Below are 15,732 nucleotides of genomic sequence, written 5' to 3' on the forward strand. Positions count from 1 at the left end.
GCCAGCCTTTGGAGTTGCTGAATTGTGAAAAAGGAAAACAACGCTTAAAAATTACTCAAATGTATTTTAGTAACATATGTGGAACATACAGAAATAGTGCTAAAATTACAAAATGATATAGAAACACAAGAAATCTCAAATGGTCCACTGAATATTTTTCAAGATAGAATTCATAATTCATGTGTGCTCTCATTCTTTTTTTAATACACGTTAATTGAAGAAATCCTACAGGACTGGAGGAAGTAAAGTGCTATCAGTAACTACATCTAGGTGAGCAAGCACTGGAAGTCTTTTCTGCAGTAAACCTCCCATGCTGAACAGTGAAAGGGTCAGCTGTATTGTGCATTAACTTCACATAAATGCAGAGTGGTTACCTTAAGTAAGAGGTACAGAAAAGGGACATAGAACATCCCACAGACTGAAAGCACACCTGGGCTTGAAGTAGATTTTGTATATTGAGGTGAGTCTCCCATGGGAATCAATCAGTTGCCCATTCCTTGGTTAAAGTGGCTGATGGAAAACTGCCATACTATTCCTATAGGATAATAGAATAGCTTTTTTGGTTTTGTTGCTGAAAGTTTTGGGCCTATAGCAGAATGAAGAAATAATAAATCAGTAAAAAGAAAAGAAAACCACGCACACCTAGGTCAGATCTCAACGACGAGCCCCACGTTGGGTGAAAGATTCCTGCATTGCAAGGGGTTGGACTAGATGATCCTCATGGTCCCTTCCAACTCTTTCTCTCGTGTATTTCTGGACACATAAGTATTAGAGTATCTTGTACGCAAGCAGCTAGAACAATTTCCAATCATCAAAGGCTTTCATCTGGTAATGAAAGATAAAGCTATAGAGCTTACCCTTCAGGAATGAAAAGGATCTATGCACCGCCACAGTTCCTGCTAGTTTCAATGGTTGGACCTGTAAACTGGGGGAGGGTGGGGTGGGGGGATAGAGGTGTGACATTTGGATTCTCTGTTATCAGGTGCCAAAATGTCCAGAGCTACTTCAGATATTACTCAAAACTCTGGAAAGGGTAAAAAAGCCTAGTTTAGTCAGCTAGGCTCCTGTTCCTGTAGACATGAGCTTTATGACTAACTTGGGAGTTTGGAATGAGGTATTGCCATTTGCAGAAGGTTATGCAATCATACAGTTACAGTGGTGGAGACAGAACAGGTTGCCAGTGGTAAGGTGGTGTCTTCCCTATCACACAACCTCCTTGTGGTCAGATGTCAAGAGTTGTTGTACATTAGCTGGGAGCCTAGAACAAAGTTTGGCAAACATAGTACAGGATGTGTTGTGCATAAATAAACTCCAGATTCCATGCCAAGCTAATATGTAACTTGAGAAAAGAAACATGAGCATACGGGATGGAGAATGGCAGGCATAGGCTATGCAGTACACTGAAGCTACAATCCTCAGAGCAAAGAGTATCATCACACCATCAAATACTGAGCTGAAATCAGATTCCACCCCCTGTAAAAATTCAGATGATCTACAGAAAATACACAGTCCTACAAAAGGTCTGAGCTAAAATGAAAGATGGGAGAAATTGATCCTCTACACCCCAGAGAGGGTTCATGGGTATGGTTGCATAGGTAAAATCTGCCATCAACATATACTGCATATGGGGGGGGGGGCACTTAGCCACAAACACTCAAAGCCACGAATCATACAGAGGAAGTATCGCTCCACACATTGAGAAGGCCTGCAAGAATCACTTTCACTGCCCTCTGGTGGGAAAACACAAGAAATGGAGGCCACACTAATTCTTATGCGGCTAATCTTTCACCCCAGTTCTGAAAGAGGCTAAAGCCATAGCTGGCATCCTACATCTGGCAATTAAATCTGCATTCTGGCTCTGTGGCTTGCCTTATCCCCCACATCCCCCACTCTACTACCTGAAGTTCTGCAAAGAGAGAGTATTAAGAGGTGTCCAGCACCAAAATGAATACTCAGAGATTCTCTGCTCTGGCAATCTAAACCCCAATACTGTCTAACATAAGCTTCTTTGTTGCATGGCAAATGAATTCCTGAGATAGAGGTCCCTGCTGCTGGCTTTCCTGGTAGTGTGTGAGGATGTCCATATAGTACTGGACCTGGTCTTCATCCTAGCTGTTGCTCTTGTAGTGTGGAGGGCCAGCTACCGCTTGCAGGGCCTGTTCACGCAACTGGGTTGGCCGAGTCAGTATGGATGTGATCTTGCTTAGCTGCAGGAGGGAGCCAGAGATAGCTGTGGGACAAAAAAACCAAACCAGTAACAATGAACTCAATGCAGACACTTTCTCCTAATTCCTAGAAAGAGAATCCTTTCAAGTCTTCTGGAAGTATCAGGAATAGAAGACTTGTGAGAACAGCTGGCATCTCCAGCTAGATTTTTTCCTAAACACCACAAAGCCAGGTAACTCCTAAGGTCACACCTGGGCCTTGCTTTAAGGCAGTGCCCAATAATCTTGCTTCAGGGCAAGGAAAGGATCATAGTGATGGGCAATTGTGTCTAGTAACTTAGCAAGGCATGAAAAGGGAATAGGGAATGTGGAGTATAATTGGTAAGCCATGGTTCCACTCTCTTAGTTATGTGTGAATGTAAGAGTACTTCAAGCAGGAGTAGGATGGGTGAATGATACACAAGCACATGCTAGATTTCAGAGCAGAAGGTAGGCAAGGATCATTGAAAGCCATGGGGGGGAAAGAGATGGGTCAGTGAAGGGAAAGACATTTCTAGATTTCCCTGTTGATCCATACCAGGGCGCAAGATGGGCAGGGTGCAGTGCTGCTCCAACCAGCTCAACACTGAATCGCAGAATTCCTTGACGTTGCCTGTGCTCACTGTCCTGGTGTAGCTCTCAAAGAGTGGCTTAATCACCATGCTGAACTGCAGGTTGGAAGAGGTTAAGGAGACTATGCAGCCAAGTCTCCCTGCTCCCCTTAAGCACCCAGCAGGCCACTGATGCCATGCCAAATACCTCCCCTTGCTTTCTTTCTTGTGCCCTAACCTGTCCCATCCCATCCCATCCCACATGCTCAGTGATGGATACAAGCCAGAAGCGCCAGTCCTGGAGGGTGCGCTTGCGCACATACTCTTCGTAGAGTTGAGAAGCCTGATCTGACTGTGGTGGCAGCACAGGAGCTCCCGTAGGTGGAAGCTGGCGCTGAAAGTCGCTGCAAGGAAGAGAAAAGCCACAACTTGTTGACAGGAGTTCCCCTCTCACCTTTTAACTTTTATCCCTGATCCAATGAAAACCCCTTAAGCCAGCTCCGCAACTCACTCAATGGCAGTGCTCAGCTCTTTGATTTCCCCACGTAGTCTTTCAACTGTCTCCTGAGCTTGTCGGCGCTCTTGCTGCAGTCTTTCCACATGTGCCGCACTTTTCTGCAGAAGCATCGCTTTGCTGAACTGGGGAGGTGAGGGGGTGGAGTAAAGGCGTAAAATGGATTGGGAGGGCAAAGACCACAAGAATGGCTCCAGCAGGTACACAAAGCAAATTGGGGGGACTGGACAAACAGCAGAGAATATGTGCCCTTCCACCCTCTGGTACAGTGGGGGATGCGTACCTTAGTGCTGCTTTGATCAGGTCCTGTCAACACCAGAGTGGCAAGAGTGTTGAAGCCGGAGCTGATGAGCCTACGGCGGGCGTAGTCAGCCGAGGTAAGGGTTGATCTGCGACTTCCCTGCAAGAGCCAATCAAGCCATGATTTGAGACACTGCCAGGCACCTACCCCTTTGGCTATCGTCTTTGAGAAAGGATGTCTTCTCCCACAATACTCAAGCCAACAAGATGGGGTACAGTGGTGTGGGTATCCTTATTACCTTGGCAGTACAGCATTTGTCCACTTCCTGGGGTTTGCAGAGAGTGTTGTCCTCAGCTCTCTCCTTGGTTTTGGCACCTGAAATAATCCCAAAAATACTGGGGTAGGTGAGTTCCTCTTAAGGTGTGTATTCAATTTCTACTTTGGCACGGCATATAGACCAATCCAGTGAAAGCGGATGAGATATTGCTAAGAAGAGAGGCCGAGTGACTTTGCACCCTCCTGAGCCAGCTTACCAGTGTCAGGGGAAGCAGCAGCAGAGGCAAGTGGAGGAGACTTCACCGTTGCCGAGAATGAGTTCGGCATATTCACAGGGGGCTTTGGGACGCCACACACCTGTGGGAGAGGAAAAGCAGGGTTGAAAGAAATAGAGAGCAGCCAAACAGAAAGATAGAAAAATACGCCGCCTGTCAACTCCAAGGAGGCAAAAAGCAGAACACAGATAGGAGGCCTCGCAGAAGGAAGGTGGCAGAGGAGAGCATCCTTACCTGCACAGAGTTCATGACTGGAGTGAGGGGCAGTGGGGCAGGACCTAGAGATGAAAGAGATGTTCTTATTTTCCCAGCCTCTATGTATTAACCCCCAATGCATGTACAAAACTTGGCTGGCTGAAGCAACATCACTCACTCCTTGTAACTACACAGCTTCAGTTTAGCTGCTCACCAGTAGACCAAGTTTTTGAATGTGGCAGAATTTATTTAATGAAAAGGAGTATGCTGCTTTATGAAATCCCACCAACCACAACTGAAAATACAGTTCGGGCTAATGATCTCTACTTAAATGCATGGCACCCTACCCAACAGAGAGGCCAATGAGCATTCTTGCCTCAGGGATCCCTTCCAAAACATACCTAGGCCTGGTTTCCCCATAACCATTAGCGTCTCATAAAATTCCTGCATGTACCACCAGCCAATCTGACACCAACTGTTTGGTACCCACTTTGCCATCAGACACACGAGGTTAGGAATTCTGGACCTTTATGTTTTAAATGGGGTAGAGAGGAAAGTTTCATAGTTACAGATTCTCTTCATAATGCTTGCACATTAGAAGACTCTACAGTTCTTGACAACTTCCCCCATTCAAAAAAGCTACAAGGCACAAGAGCCTTCTTCTGAATTGGGTCAAGAAAATCTGTGCTCACTTGTAGATTTAAGAGAAATTAAAATATAACTTTAAAAAGCTAGTAAATATGCAGAGTTATATTAATGAGCTGTCATTTCACTTCTACTAATGAGTTGAAGGTTTTCTGTTTAACTATGAAGCATTTGGACGAATGTTGACATTTGTAGTTTTGCTTGATTTACCTGGCTCAAATTGCTGGCTGCATCAAAACAAAAAGCTTAACTACACTCCAGAGAAGCAAGAAGGGGATCAATGCAGGAATCTGGGCATAGAGGACGTTTTCTTTCCCTTTCCAAACAGCAACTCCCAGACATCTTTACACATATGTATAGTTGCAAGTAAGATTGCCACCTTAAATCCGTCTCCAATACCTGTGGACTAACCATTTTGCTATTCTACAGACTAGTCAGTACATAGTTTTGACACACAATTTCTGCAAGGCTAAACCCTAAATCCACTGAAGGAGATACAGGCACTGTTACGTAATGCCTATCAGCTCAAGTCAGATACAGTGGTACCTTGGTTTTTGAATGTCTCCGTTGACAAACATTTCAGTTTTTGAATGCCGGAAACCCGAAAATAAATGCTTCAGTTTTCAAACACGCTTCAGAAGTCGAACATGTCACTCGGCTCCTGTACTGAGTTTTCCATACTCCGTTCCATACTGAGTTTTCGGTTTTCGAACGTTTCAGAACTCAAACGGTCTTCTGGAATGGATTACATTCGAAAATCGAGGCACCACTGTATATCATTTTTAAATTCTGCAGTAACACAAAAAACTATCTCCCTGGACCACATTTTATTTTTCCAGTACGGAAAAATGCTTTTGCTTCCAGTGTTTCCCAAGTATGAAGCTAAACTCCAGCTTCAGATAATTATATCAAAATAAACACTAATAATGCACGCAGTTGTTTAAATTAGGGATTCCAAAAGTTGATCCTGGTGAGATTTGCTTGAGAAAACAACCACCAAAAAGAAAGGAGAATTCTGCAGTATGACTTAATACTCCAAATGGATCTAGAGAAGCATTGTAGTCTAGGTCAGCAATGCCTCAATTTCCCCTGCAGAGAGCCTGTCCTTGCAGGGACATACCAGTTGCAAGCAGGCAGGGGAGCGGAGCACCGGGAAGGGCTGGCTGCTGGCTAGAGGAGGGTGCTGGAGCAATCCGTTGCAGGTGTCTGCATTTCCCATCCTTGGGTGGAGGAGCAGAGACTGGCGCAGCAAAAGTGTCCCGAAATACAGACGGAGAATTTGTTTCTGATCCTGTGTGCGTGATGACAGAGAAGACCAAAGTGGTTTGAGGCTGCATGCGCAAGATGGGAGAGACAGGCGGCGGGCTGATCCTCAGTGGGGAGGTGGGGAAGAATGGCAGGAAGGTCTGCTGTCCATTCAAAGGTACAGGAGGCTCCACATCCAGTGAGATGGGAATGGGATTGAGAGAGTCTCCAGGCGGTGGGAGATCCTTGGTCCCAGGGGCAATGAGAGGTGTATCTGGGTTGCACTGGTTCAAAGCACTAGCATCTGTTACTGCAGGAGCCTAAGAGGGGGGAGAAGAGAGTGCAAATCAAACACAACTCCTGAGTCTAGGCTGGAGATGGCTGCACTGAAAATCATACAAGTGGGAGAACTCCCACTGCTCAGTTTTTTTTTGCAATGCTGAGAAAAGGCTATTGCCTTTCCAAAATCAAAATCAAGCACAGACCAGTATCTGCAATAAGCATCAGGGGCTGCAGAAGCCCAAGGAGTTAGTAAGCTATCAGATAAATTTATTATCCTTACCTGGATCATGGGCTGAGAACGACAGGAAGTGATGAATTCTGTGAAAAGAAAGCAAAGATTTAAAAGGCTGGGAGGAGATAAAGAGCAACTGGTAGAAGATAACTGGCTGGTGTGTCTGAATCAATTTAGCAAGGAATCATCAGGATTTCACTATACAGGTAGTATGCTGGCTGTTTGGTCGTAATAATAAACATTCATTCATTCACATCCACCATACAAGCAGACATCAATTAGTGGTTTCGAAGAAAGATGAGACCTAAAATCCAGGATATGTCAACTGGTAGAGAAACTCAAGTCAAGAACAGGAGCAATCTGCAGGTGGGGACTGCTGATTTCAGAGTTATGTGACGGAGTGGCAGGAATGAGATGAAATAGGCTCTATATGTAGATGCTATACTTGCAAGTAGAAATTTTGAGATGACAAACTCGTAAGTTTAAGATTTTTCAAATTAAGAATTCATACAAGATTAATTTGCCTACTTTATTCTTCCTGTGAAAAGGGGATATACAGTGGCTCTGAAGAATTTGTCCTGGCTGATTCAGAAAATGGGATAGGGGACAAACAATATATAAAGCACAGTATGCATGTGATTATATGGAGAATGAGTCTTCTATTAAAGCATTGGATGCCCAAAAGAGGATTTTTATGTGCATGCTGACTGATTTAAATAATGTCTAGACTTACCAGGACGTATCATGTTTGCTCAGCAGCATTCTGCTCTGGCCTTGGGTGAACTAGAATTTCATCAATGTCAGGTTGGAAATAGTCTCCTCTCACCAGTGATAGCTTTCAGACCACTTTGGTGACCCAGACTCAGATGTTATTTACTCTTGAGGTCACAAGTTAATCTTTCAAAACTGGTGATTAACTTGTGGGCTTAAAATAATAATAACTCACGTTTCTATTTGATTTTTGGGCCTTGATGACACACTTTTCATATTTTGTTCTGTTTTCTCCCTAACAGTGAGTTTAGTAAATATGCAAGCTGCAATTCTGAGGAATCCAAGGGCTCTTTTACAGATAAGCATTGAAGGGAATTGCTGCTGATCAGGAGATCCTAGCAGCATGTACCCAGTAGCATCTATAAACAAACACATTTCTTTTAAGTGTGTACAGTATGGATACATAATTTAAACACAGTCTGAAGTGGTCTTAAGAAGCCATACAAAGTGCTTCAGAGGATGTCTTTCAGCTTTGAGATGCACCACCTTACCACTAAGTACAGCCATAAAACCTCTGCTGTTACCTTGAATGGGGTCCAAGTCCATAAACTCCTCCCCAAAGATGGGGTGCAGTTGGGTCAGGGTGGGCTGGATCATATCCGCATTTCCCTGGTGAGCTGAAGACACAAAATGAGAAATAATATCACTCGCTTGCTACTTTGTTCCATAGCAATTGTTCTCTGGTTCACAAGCAAGGGACTGGCTCTCACATGGAGATACTTCAAAAGCTCTCTCCACCCTTTAGAGGCATCTGTACCAGCCTGTGGGGACAGTGGAGAAAACTTAAAGGGTTTCTTGGCAGAAAGGGACAGATCCAGAGATAGATGGAATGAGCACAAAGCAAGGCCTCTCACCAAGGCCACGGAGGTTGGGGCCACCATAAGGGTTGCGGCTAGAAATGAAGGTGTCCAGAAGTGCATCCAGGTCATGCAAGGGGTCGAGGTCCATGGGGCATGCATCTGTTCCATCCGTTTTCAGCTCTGCCCTTGGAACATCATCAGCTACTTCCTATCCAGAATGGGAGAGAAAGAGCTGTGAACTCCAACTTTAGGCAAACTCAAATGAGGGACTGGAATACTGAATGGCTGCAGACAACTCCCAAGCTTTTTTAATTCCACCCTTTGCCATGGGGAAAGGGGAATCTGGAGGGTGCAGTATAGGAACAAGGCATTAAAATAGCACCTGAGAAGAACCATAGACGGGTTTATCCATCTTCTTTGAAGCCTATAACAAAATGCACAGAATGTTTAGGATTAGGCCACTGAAAGTACTACAATTACAATACTTAGCTAGAGGAAATCCATAGGTAGCTAAATAAAATCCTATCTGGCTTATTGCTGCCCTGGACACATTTGGGAGGAAGGGCTAGGTATAATGTACTATTATTATTACTACTACGGCTACAACAACAATGAACACATCAGGCCTCAGCCAAGCCATTGCAGACCACAGTAATCACACAGGGATAGCTGGGTGACCAGTGTGTGTCTTTGTGGAAATGAGAGAGAGGGCAAGAGAATGAGAGCCTTTGGCAGCTGCGGAAATGAGTCTATAGGCCAAGGCACCCATCAGAGTAAGATAGAAACATAGCCTTGCCAGTCTAGTACCAGATCACCTCATAACCACCAGATGCAGTCTATGGTAGCCTGGCAAGAAGCATCTAGAAAATCCACCTTCTTACAATGGAGTTCCAAGGTGCTTCTGGATTGGCTACCTGATTTCCTTGGTTGACACTAAAAAGGACTGTATGAGCTTGGGTGGAACATGTCATCTAGGGGTGAAGGGGAGCTATACGAAGTACAACACATCTTGCTGGAGAAGACACTTACCTGGGTATAGGAAAACAACCTCCATTTGTGATATTCCCTGATGACAACCCCAACTTGGCGTTTCCAGTACTTTCCTTCCATGATGACAGCCTGCCAAACAAAGGTGCAGCCAGGGGTCACATACTGAAATGCATAGTCTGTCTTCTTTGTACGTTCTTAAGTAAGAAAGGCCCAAATAACCTTTGCTCACCTCAGGCTTGCGGTGCACATCTACATCACTGCACTCTAGTGGGGTCACAAAACTGCACACTGGGTTCTGCCGCTTCTCCACATCTGCATCCAGAATGAAATAGCAGGAAAGGGGCTGTAATCTGCACTATAGCTTTAAGCAGGACCAAACAGAGAAAATACTTGCTGGCTGGCAGTCGCTCCCATTTCAGCATCCACTAAATAGGGCAGTAGAGCTGATTTAATTGCTTAAATCCATAAGCAATTAATATGTGACTTTTGCTAGCATAAAGCTTTGCAAACTTGCAATACATAATTCTGTGTGAAGCAATCTCCTTGGCTGAGGAAGTCATGGAAAACAAACATGTGCAGGGATGGAGGAAGAACCCATTTTTTGTGGATTTATACACAGAATTTGGTGGTTCCCACCTAATCTGCCCATATCGGATCACCATTTATATGGTTGGGATGTGTTTTTTGTTGTTGTTGTTTTTTAAATATCTTTTTCCAGGCTACTTACACTGCAGATACCAGGCCCTCCAGATGGCATTATTGAGTCGAATCTTGTCACGCTGTAGCAGTTTCAGCCCTTTGAAGGTTTTCCATTTGGGAGAGACAAGTTTCTCACTACAAATGAGAAAGCCAAAAAACCACCTCTTGTAATACCAAGTATATCTGGCTTTCAAGGGGAAACAGGGCCAGGCAACAACCCAAAGAAGAAGGCGGCAGCTCAAAACACACTGAACAGGAGCATCTCTTTAATAAGCTTGACTATTCTATAGCCACAGTTTATTACTAATCTGTGCCAATAAAACTAAATTCTGCACTCAAAACTATAAACTGTAAACTACTCAGATGTCTACAAATGTTCACCTTTTGTACAGATTGACCCAATATGCCTGCTTTATTCTAAACCTCTCACTGGATGTTGATTCCTCCTCAACTTTTTAGAGCAAACTGTGAGAGAAGGAGAAAAATGAACAGGTTAGAAGTAGCATATGCTGATAAGTGTAGAACATAATTATAGACCATATATTGGGATAAGAAGCTGTGTTGATTACAGAAGCTCTGCCCACAGAACTACATGGCTCTCTATGTATACTGCCTTCCTGTTTTTCTGATGAAGCTCCTCAACAAAGGACAAAATCTTGCTTTTAAAAAGTATGCTATAGATACCAGCCTTGGGGTGGAATTCCATGTGGCAATTATGACAGAAGAAAAAATAGCCCTGGCTTTAGGTGGCAGATCTGGAAATACCCCCCACTCCCAGCCTTACTGTAAGGGGTTTTCCCCATTCATTATTGTTGCAGAGCCCCATCTACGAAGAGTCAGTGAGTGCTGGACAACTATTTCCAGGACAGAACCTAGGGTAATTCAATTATTCTGAAGAAATGCAGCATAATTTAAAACACATCCAGTTAAATGATTTGTGTTTTGCTATTAATAACCAATTTGTTAGTGAGTGTATCTCTCTACAACAGAAAAATATAGTATTGACTTGAGTAATCCAAATGATTAAAAACATCTTGGAAGGTTAATTCAGTGGTTTATTTCTTCCACTGTTAAAGTAAAACTGTGCCTCATCTGTATGTTCTTACGAAGGAGAAGAAATTATAATGAGCCAGCTTCTCCTTAGGAATACAGGCAGACACTGGCAGCTTGCATTCCACTCACACACTCTGTTTAATCAGTAGCAACACACTCATATTCTGCCCTTCAGAAGTTCACGTGAAGGTGCACAAACATCCCACATGAAAATCCTCACACTAAGCATATTGGACCACATTCTCAGGCCACCCTGTTGCACTCTGCCCCATTACATTTCAAACCTGGCAGCTGTTTCACTGAACAGTTGTGTAAAAGAAAACAAGATACTGTTCAGAACCCATGGCCCTTTGCTGTTCTGCCACAACAGGTTTTTTTTTGCACCTGCTTGAGACAGAATGAATAATGAATAATCCCAGGCAGATAGATCAGTCACAGTTCTAATGCATAGCTGTGCAAGGTTCAATATATGATTCTCTGTTACTATTGAGCAAAATATAATGTCTATTTCACTGGCTGGGGGCAGAGGCTTGCACTGCCACTGAAACCAGTGGGCTCAGGTATATGGTAAACTGAGCTTTTGACAATGTTAATGTCAAAAAGGACTCTGGTTGAGGGGATTTCTTCAGGCATTCAAACTCCTCATAATACCTTTGCCCTTTTGCTAAGTCCAAGATCACATCTCATAATGTTGTGGGAGATTAACTAAAAAATACCTAAAGGAGTCAACGTTTGAAATGTCATAATGCTGGAAGTCAAATAGCAGACCCAAAAATCCCAGTTCTGAGGATCTATTCCAGTTCACTAGGTTGCTGAAAATTCTGGAACACTTTTTTTCTTGATTTAAAGCTGCTTCATAGATATATATTTACAAGGAGATGATCACAATGTAGGAAAAATGCATTCAGTGTTACATAAAAAATGGCAGAAGCAGTAATTTTGCAGCAAATATACGGTTGGGAAGCTAGTCTGCAACATACAGCTGTAGCATCCGCTGAATGTGCAACTCAGGTAAGAATATAACTTTTATATGAAAGGACTACAGCTATTTAATTCAAAAGTCTATATGCTAACATCAGGGCCAGACATTCCTGGGAACAGGATACTGGTTAAAACAAATGCTGTCTGTTCCAGTGTGGTACTTTTTTATTTTAATTATTTTTAGAACTAGGAGAAATCCCAAAGGTCAAGATCAGTGCAGGATAGGCTGTTTGGCACCAAGAACCAGAAAAGAGAGTTGTTGTTTTACCATCACATGTCCAAAATGGTCTATGCAATCATGTCAAATGTTACTTTAAAAAAGAAACACTAGAATTTCTAAACTTTTAAGAGGCACACAGCCAGCAATCAAGTGTTCTGGGTGCCATATGCAGCGAGCAGACTGCAAGTTTTTGATCCCTAATCTAGTCCAAGTTATGCCCTGAAGCACAGTAATGTAAAACATTCCAGAGAGTTGCCCACCCAGCCTTTCTTTGAAAGTTTCCAAGGAAGCAAATTTCATTACCTCCCTAAGCAGCTTGTTTCATTGCTCAAGTTTCTCTCCTACTTTACAGAAATGTTGGGGGGCCGGGGCCGGGGACAGCCAACCAATTCAAAAAATTCAGGGCATGTATTAATTTTCAACATACTACAGCACAGGTAACAATAATTAAAACTAGACTGTGCAAAACAAGCCAATTAGTTCCTTAACATAAATCATTAAAATTCTGCACAAGAGTTCACATTAAAATTCTATTAGGAAGCTAAAGGGAGCATAGGAAGAAATACATGTCCTGTGAAAACTTCCTGTTTATATAACTTGCCAAGTTTTTATGCTTTAGCAACACTACTATCAGAAAGGGGACAAAACAGACCTTTACCACAGTGGATATACTTTATGATATTTAATCCCACATAACCCAGACAGCTTTTTGACATTATGTCTCTAGCATCTGGCAGGGACAACTTGGGTCACAGTCCATTTCTCACTTTAAATACTCATGCTAACTATCTGCTACACTCTGTCAAATAGAAATTTCTATTATTTAAGACTTTCTCTCCTTTCCACACATTGAAGGAGTCTGACCTGAGAGCTGATTAAAGATTAAAGGACTTGACTGCTTAATGAAAAAGTCAACTGGGGTATGAGATACACTGAAAATGGGGTAGATAAAAACCAAAGTAATATGTATGTGTCAGAAGCACTGTCTAAGCAGCAAGATGTGCTTTTCTGACATGATTTTCTGGGAAGACTAAAGTTAGTGTCAATTCCCCTCCTCTATGCTGTGCTTATACGAACATGTTCCCATATGCCACTAGAGACGCTATTGGGTACCTTGCAAATACAGTAAAATACCGTATTTTTCGCTCTATAAGACGCACCAGACCACAAGACGCATCTAGTTTTTGGAGGAGGAAAACAAGAAAAAAAATATTCTGAATCTCAGAAGCCAGAACAGCAAGAGGGATCGCTGCGCAGCCTGCATTCGCTCCATAAGACGCACACACATTTCCCCTTGCTTTTTAGGAGGGAAAAAGTGAGTCTTATAGAGCAAAAAATACGGTAAGTAGCAGTGCAATCCTCTGCACCTTTTCTCAGAAGTAACTCCTACGGAGTTCAATGAGACTTATTCATTGATTCTAATCCCTTGTGTGTAGAACTGCAACCAGAGTGAGTGAGAAAAGAAAGAAAGAAAGAAAGAAAGAATACTGTGCCAGAAAGCAAGTGGTAGTAGAATGCTGGAGAACCAGGCCCAACTCTATGTCATATCTAGGCCCCCTGCTTTCTTTTTTAACTACAAAACCGGATTTGTTGGTTTCAACAGATGTATGCGTTTCTGACTCTAAAATGTCAGTTTCATTCCTTGACTACTCTGTTCTCACACGTGATGCCTGAGAACCTCCCTACCACAAGTGAAAGTTCTTAAAGTGGAAGGAAAGGTTGCAGGGGAGCACTTCTTAACTGGCAGCTACAAATCTAGATTTATACACTCATTTAGATTTTAACTTGGCATGGCAGACACGACAAAGGCAAGCTGCGCTTTTGAAATGCCTTCTTGGGTGAAAATGCCCTTTATGTCTGTAGTTACAAGGAATCCGAGGCTTTTACTTAACGATGCCAAGTTACCTGCAGATGGATTCTCTTATGAGTATCGTTTATCTGCATGCATACTAGTATATCTTGCGTATGAATGGCAAGCTAATTGGTCGTGCTGCAGTTCCCCCAGCAGGCACTCTGTAATCCCAAGGCATAGTCTGGTTCCCTGTAATCCCAAGGCATAGTCTGGTTCCCTGCATCCCGAGAGGCAAGGGCCGGAGGCAAGAAAGGAAGCCACCGCGCGGGCCCTTCTCTATCCCTTCTTACTGTGTCTCTCCCCATTTCCCCCCAGACACACACTTCCCGCTGTGCCCCGTTCGCTCGGGGGCTGCCCTGCCCGCCCCGCCCTTACCTGTAGGCGAGCGTCATGCACTCGAAGAGCTTCGTGAGCGAAGGGTCGATGCTGAGGGCTCCGCTGCTTCGAGGCCCGTAGCGGTAGCACAGGCACGCGGCCTCGTCCACCGTGTCGAAGTCGTAAGCGGCGGCGGCGGAGGTCAGCTGGGCCCCGTCACCAGCCTTCCCGCCCGCGGCCTTCCGCGCGGAGCCGGCCCTTCTCGCTCGCTCCGCCGCGCTCGGCGGGGCGCCTTGGCCTGGCTGGCTCAGAGCCGCCTCCGGGTCCGGGTCGGCGTGGGGCTCCGACACCATGAAGTGGCCGCTGTGGATGATCTGCGGGCGCGACATCCTCCCAGGCGGAGGTCTCGCTGCCTCCCTCGCCGTCTCCCGGGGCATCTTTAGCACGCGAGAAGCAACGCCGCCGTCGCCGCCGCCATGGCAACGAGGGACCGCCGCCGGCGCAAACCCCAGCCGGGAAAGAGTCGCGACAGGTGCCAAAAGGCCGCCGTCGCAGCGGAGGAACAAAAGAGTACGCGGATTCTACCTCTTCCCAGCAGCTGCCCTGCCGTAGGCTCCCATAGCAACAAGGAAAGAGCGTTTTGCGCATGTGTCCTAGTCCCCACCTCCTTGCCGTCGCCGCAGGGCATGATGGTTATGGTAGTTTTGTTTCAACATCCACCTAGCGGCGAGAACGAGACAGTTATTCGCTAAGTAGCATAGACTTCACTGGGTAGAGTGACATACAGGGATCTACTTCCGGTATTTTAGATTTGCTTTAACATTTAACAGTGCAACTCTTCTGCCTACAAGTCAGTAAACGCAGGGCTTCTGTGCGCAACTTTTCTGGAGTGCAGCTGATAGGGGCACAATCCAATTAACATGCCACTGATACTGAAACCCGAGACATGTTTTATCTGGTGGACTTTAGCCTGGAAATTTAAGGCAGCCTAAGCCCTGCTTCCACCCTTCATTCAGTGACTCTACATTGCAAGGCTGCTGAAAGCCGTGCTCCTCTGTGATATTGGACTGTACTAGCAGTGGCAGGGCACTCATTTCCACGCGAAGTAAGGCTGCTGTCTCTCTGAATACTTTCTGGTTCCGCTTCTCAGTAAATAACTACGCTGAAATCTTGAGTCTCAACGTCAATTACCAAGGGCAGCTCTCGCTTTCAGCTGGAGACAAAAAAATATATACATCCAGCTTCCCCATATGACAATGAGACAAGCTACTCTATTCAGTTCCTAGCTCTGTTCTTTTTAGCAGGCATGAGATGGCGGCGACGTAAAATTACGCAACGACGCCATGGCGCAAGCAGGAAGCGGACCGAAAGGGTTGCTGGTAACTGTAGTT

The 15,732-nt window shown here is 44.5% G+C and overlaps 2 protein-coding genes across 2 annotated transcripts in view; both read right to left on the reverse strand.

Annotated features, from left to right (window-relative positions):
• Positions 1 to 15,732, reverse strand: part of MAX (MYC associated factor X) — a 703,696-nt gene that overhangs the window by 457,706 nt on the left and 230,258 nt on the right. The gene's annotated exons all lie outside the window — the stretch shown is intronic.
• LOC310678777 (MLX-interacting protein-like) lies at positions 45 to 14,998 on the reverse strand. The gene is made up of 17 exons (XM_083443073.1): positions 14,402 to 14,998; positions 9,949 to 10,055; positions 9,451 to 9,533; positions 9,261 to 9,350; positions 8,614 to 8,655; positions 8,286 to 8,439; positions 7,956 to 8,048; positions 6,709 to 6,746; positions 6,022 to 6,466; positions 4,296 to 4,339; positions 4,044 to 4,143; positions 3,809 to 3,885; positions 3,553 to 3,669; positions 3,267 to 3,394; positions 3,036 to 3,159; positions 2,743 to 2,872; positions 45 to 2,230 (listed from the first exon to the last, which is right to left on the reverse strand). The coding sequence occupies exons 1-17, from the start codon at positions 14,776 to 14,778 to the stop codon at positions 2,109 to 2,111; spliced, it is 2,271 nt and encodes a 756-aa protein (XP_083299199.1). The 5' UTR covers positions 14,779 to 14,998; the 3' UTR covers positions 45 to 2,108.

The sequence above is a fragment of the Podarcis tiliguerta genome, assembly GCF_965153285.1.
Source record: "Podarcis tiliguerta genome assembly, chromosome: 1".
NCBI classification, from domain to species: domain Eukaryota; kingdom Metazoa; phylum Chordata; class Lepidosauria; order Squamata; family Lacertidae; genus Podarcis; species Podarcis tiliguerta.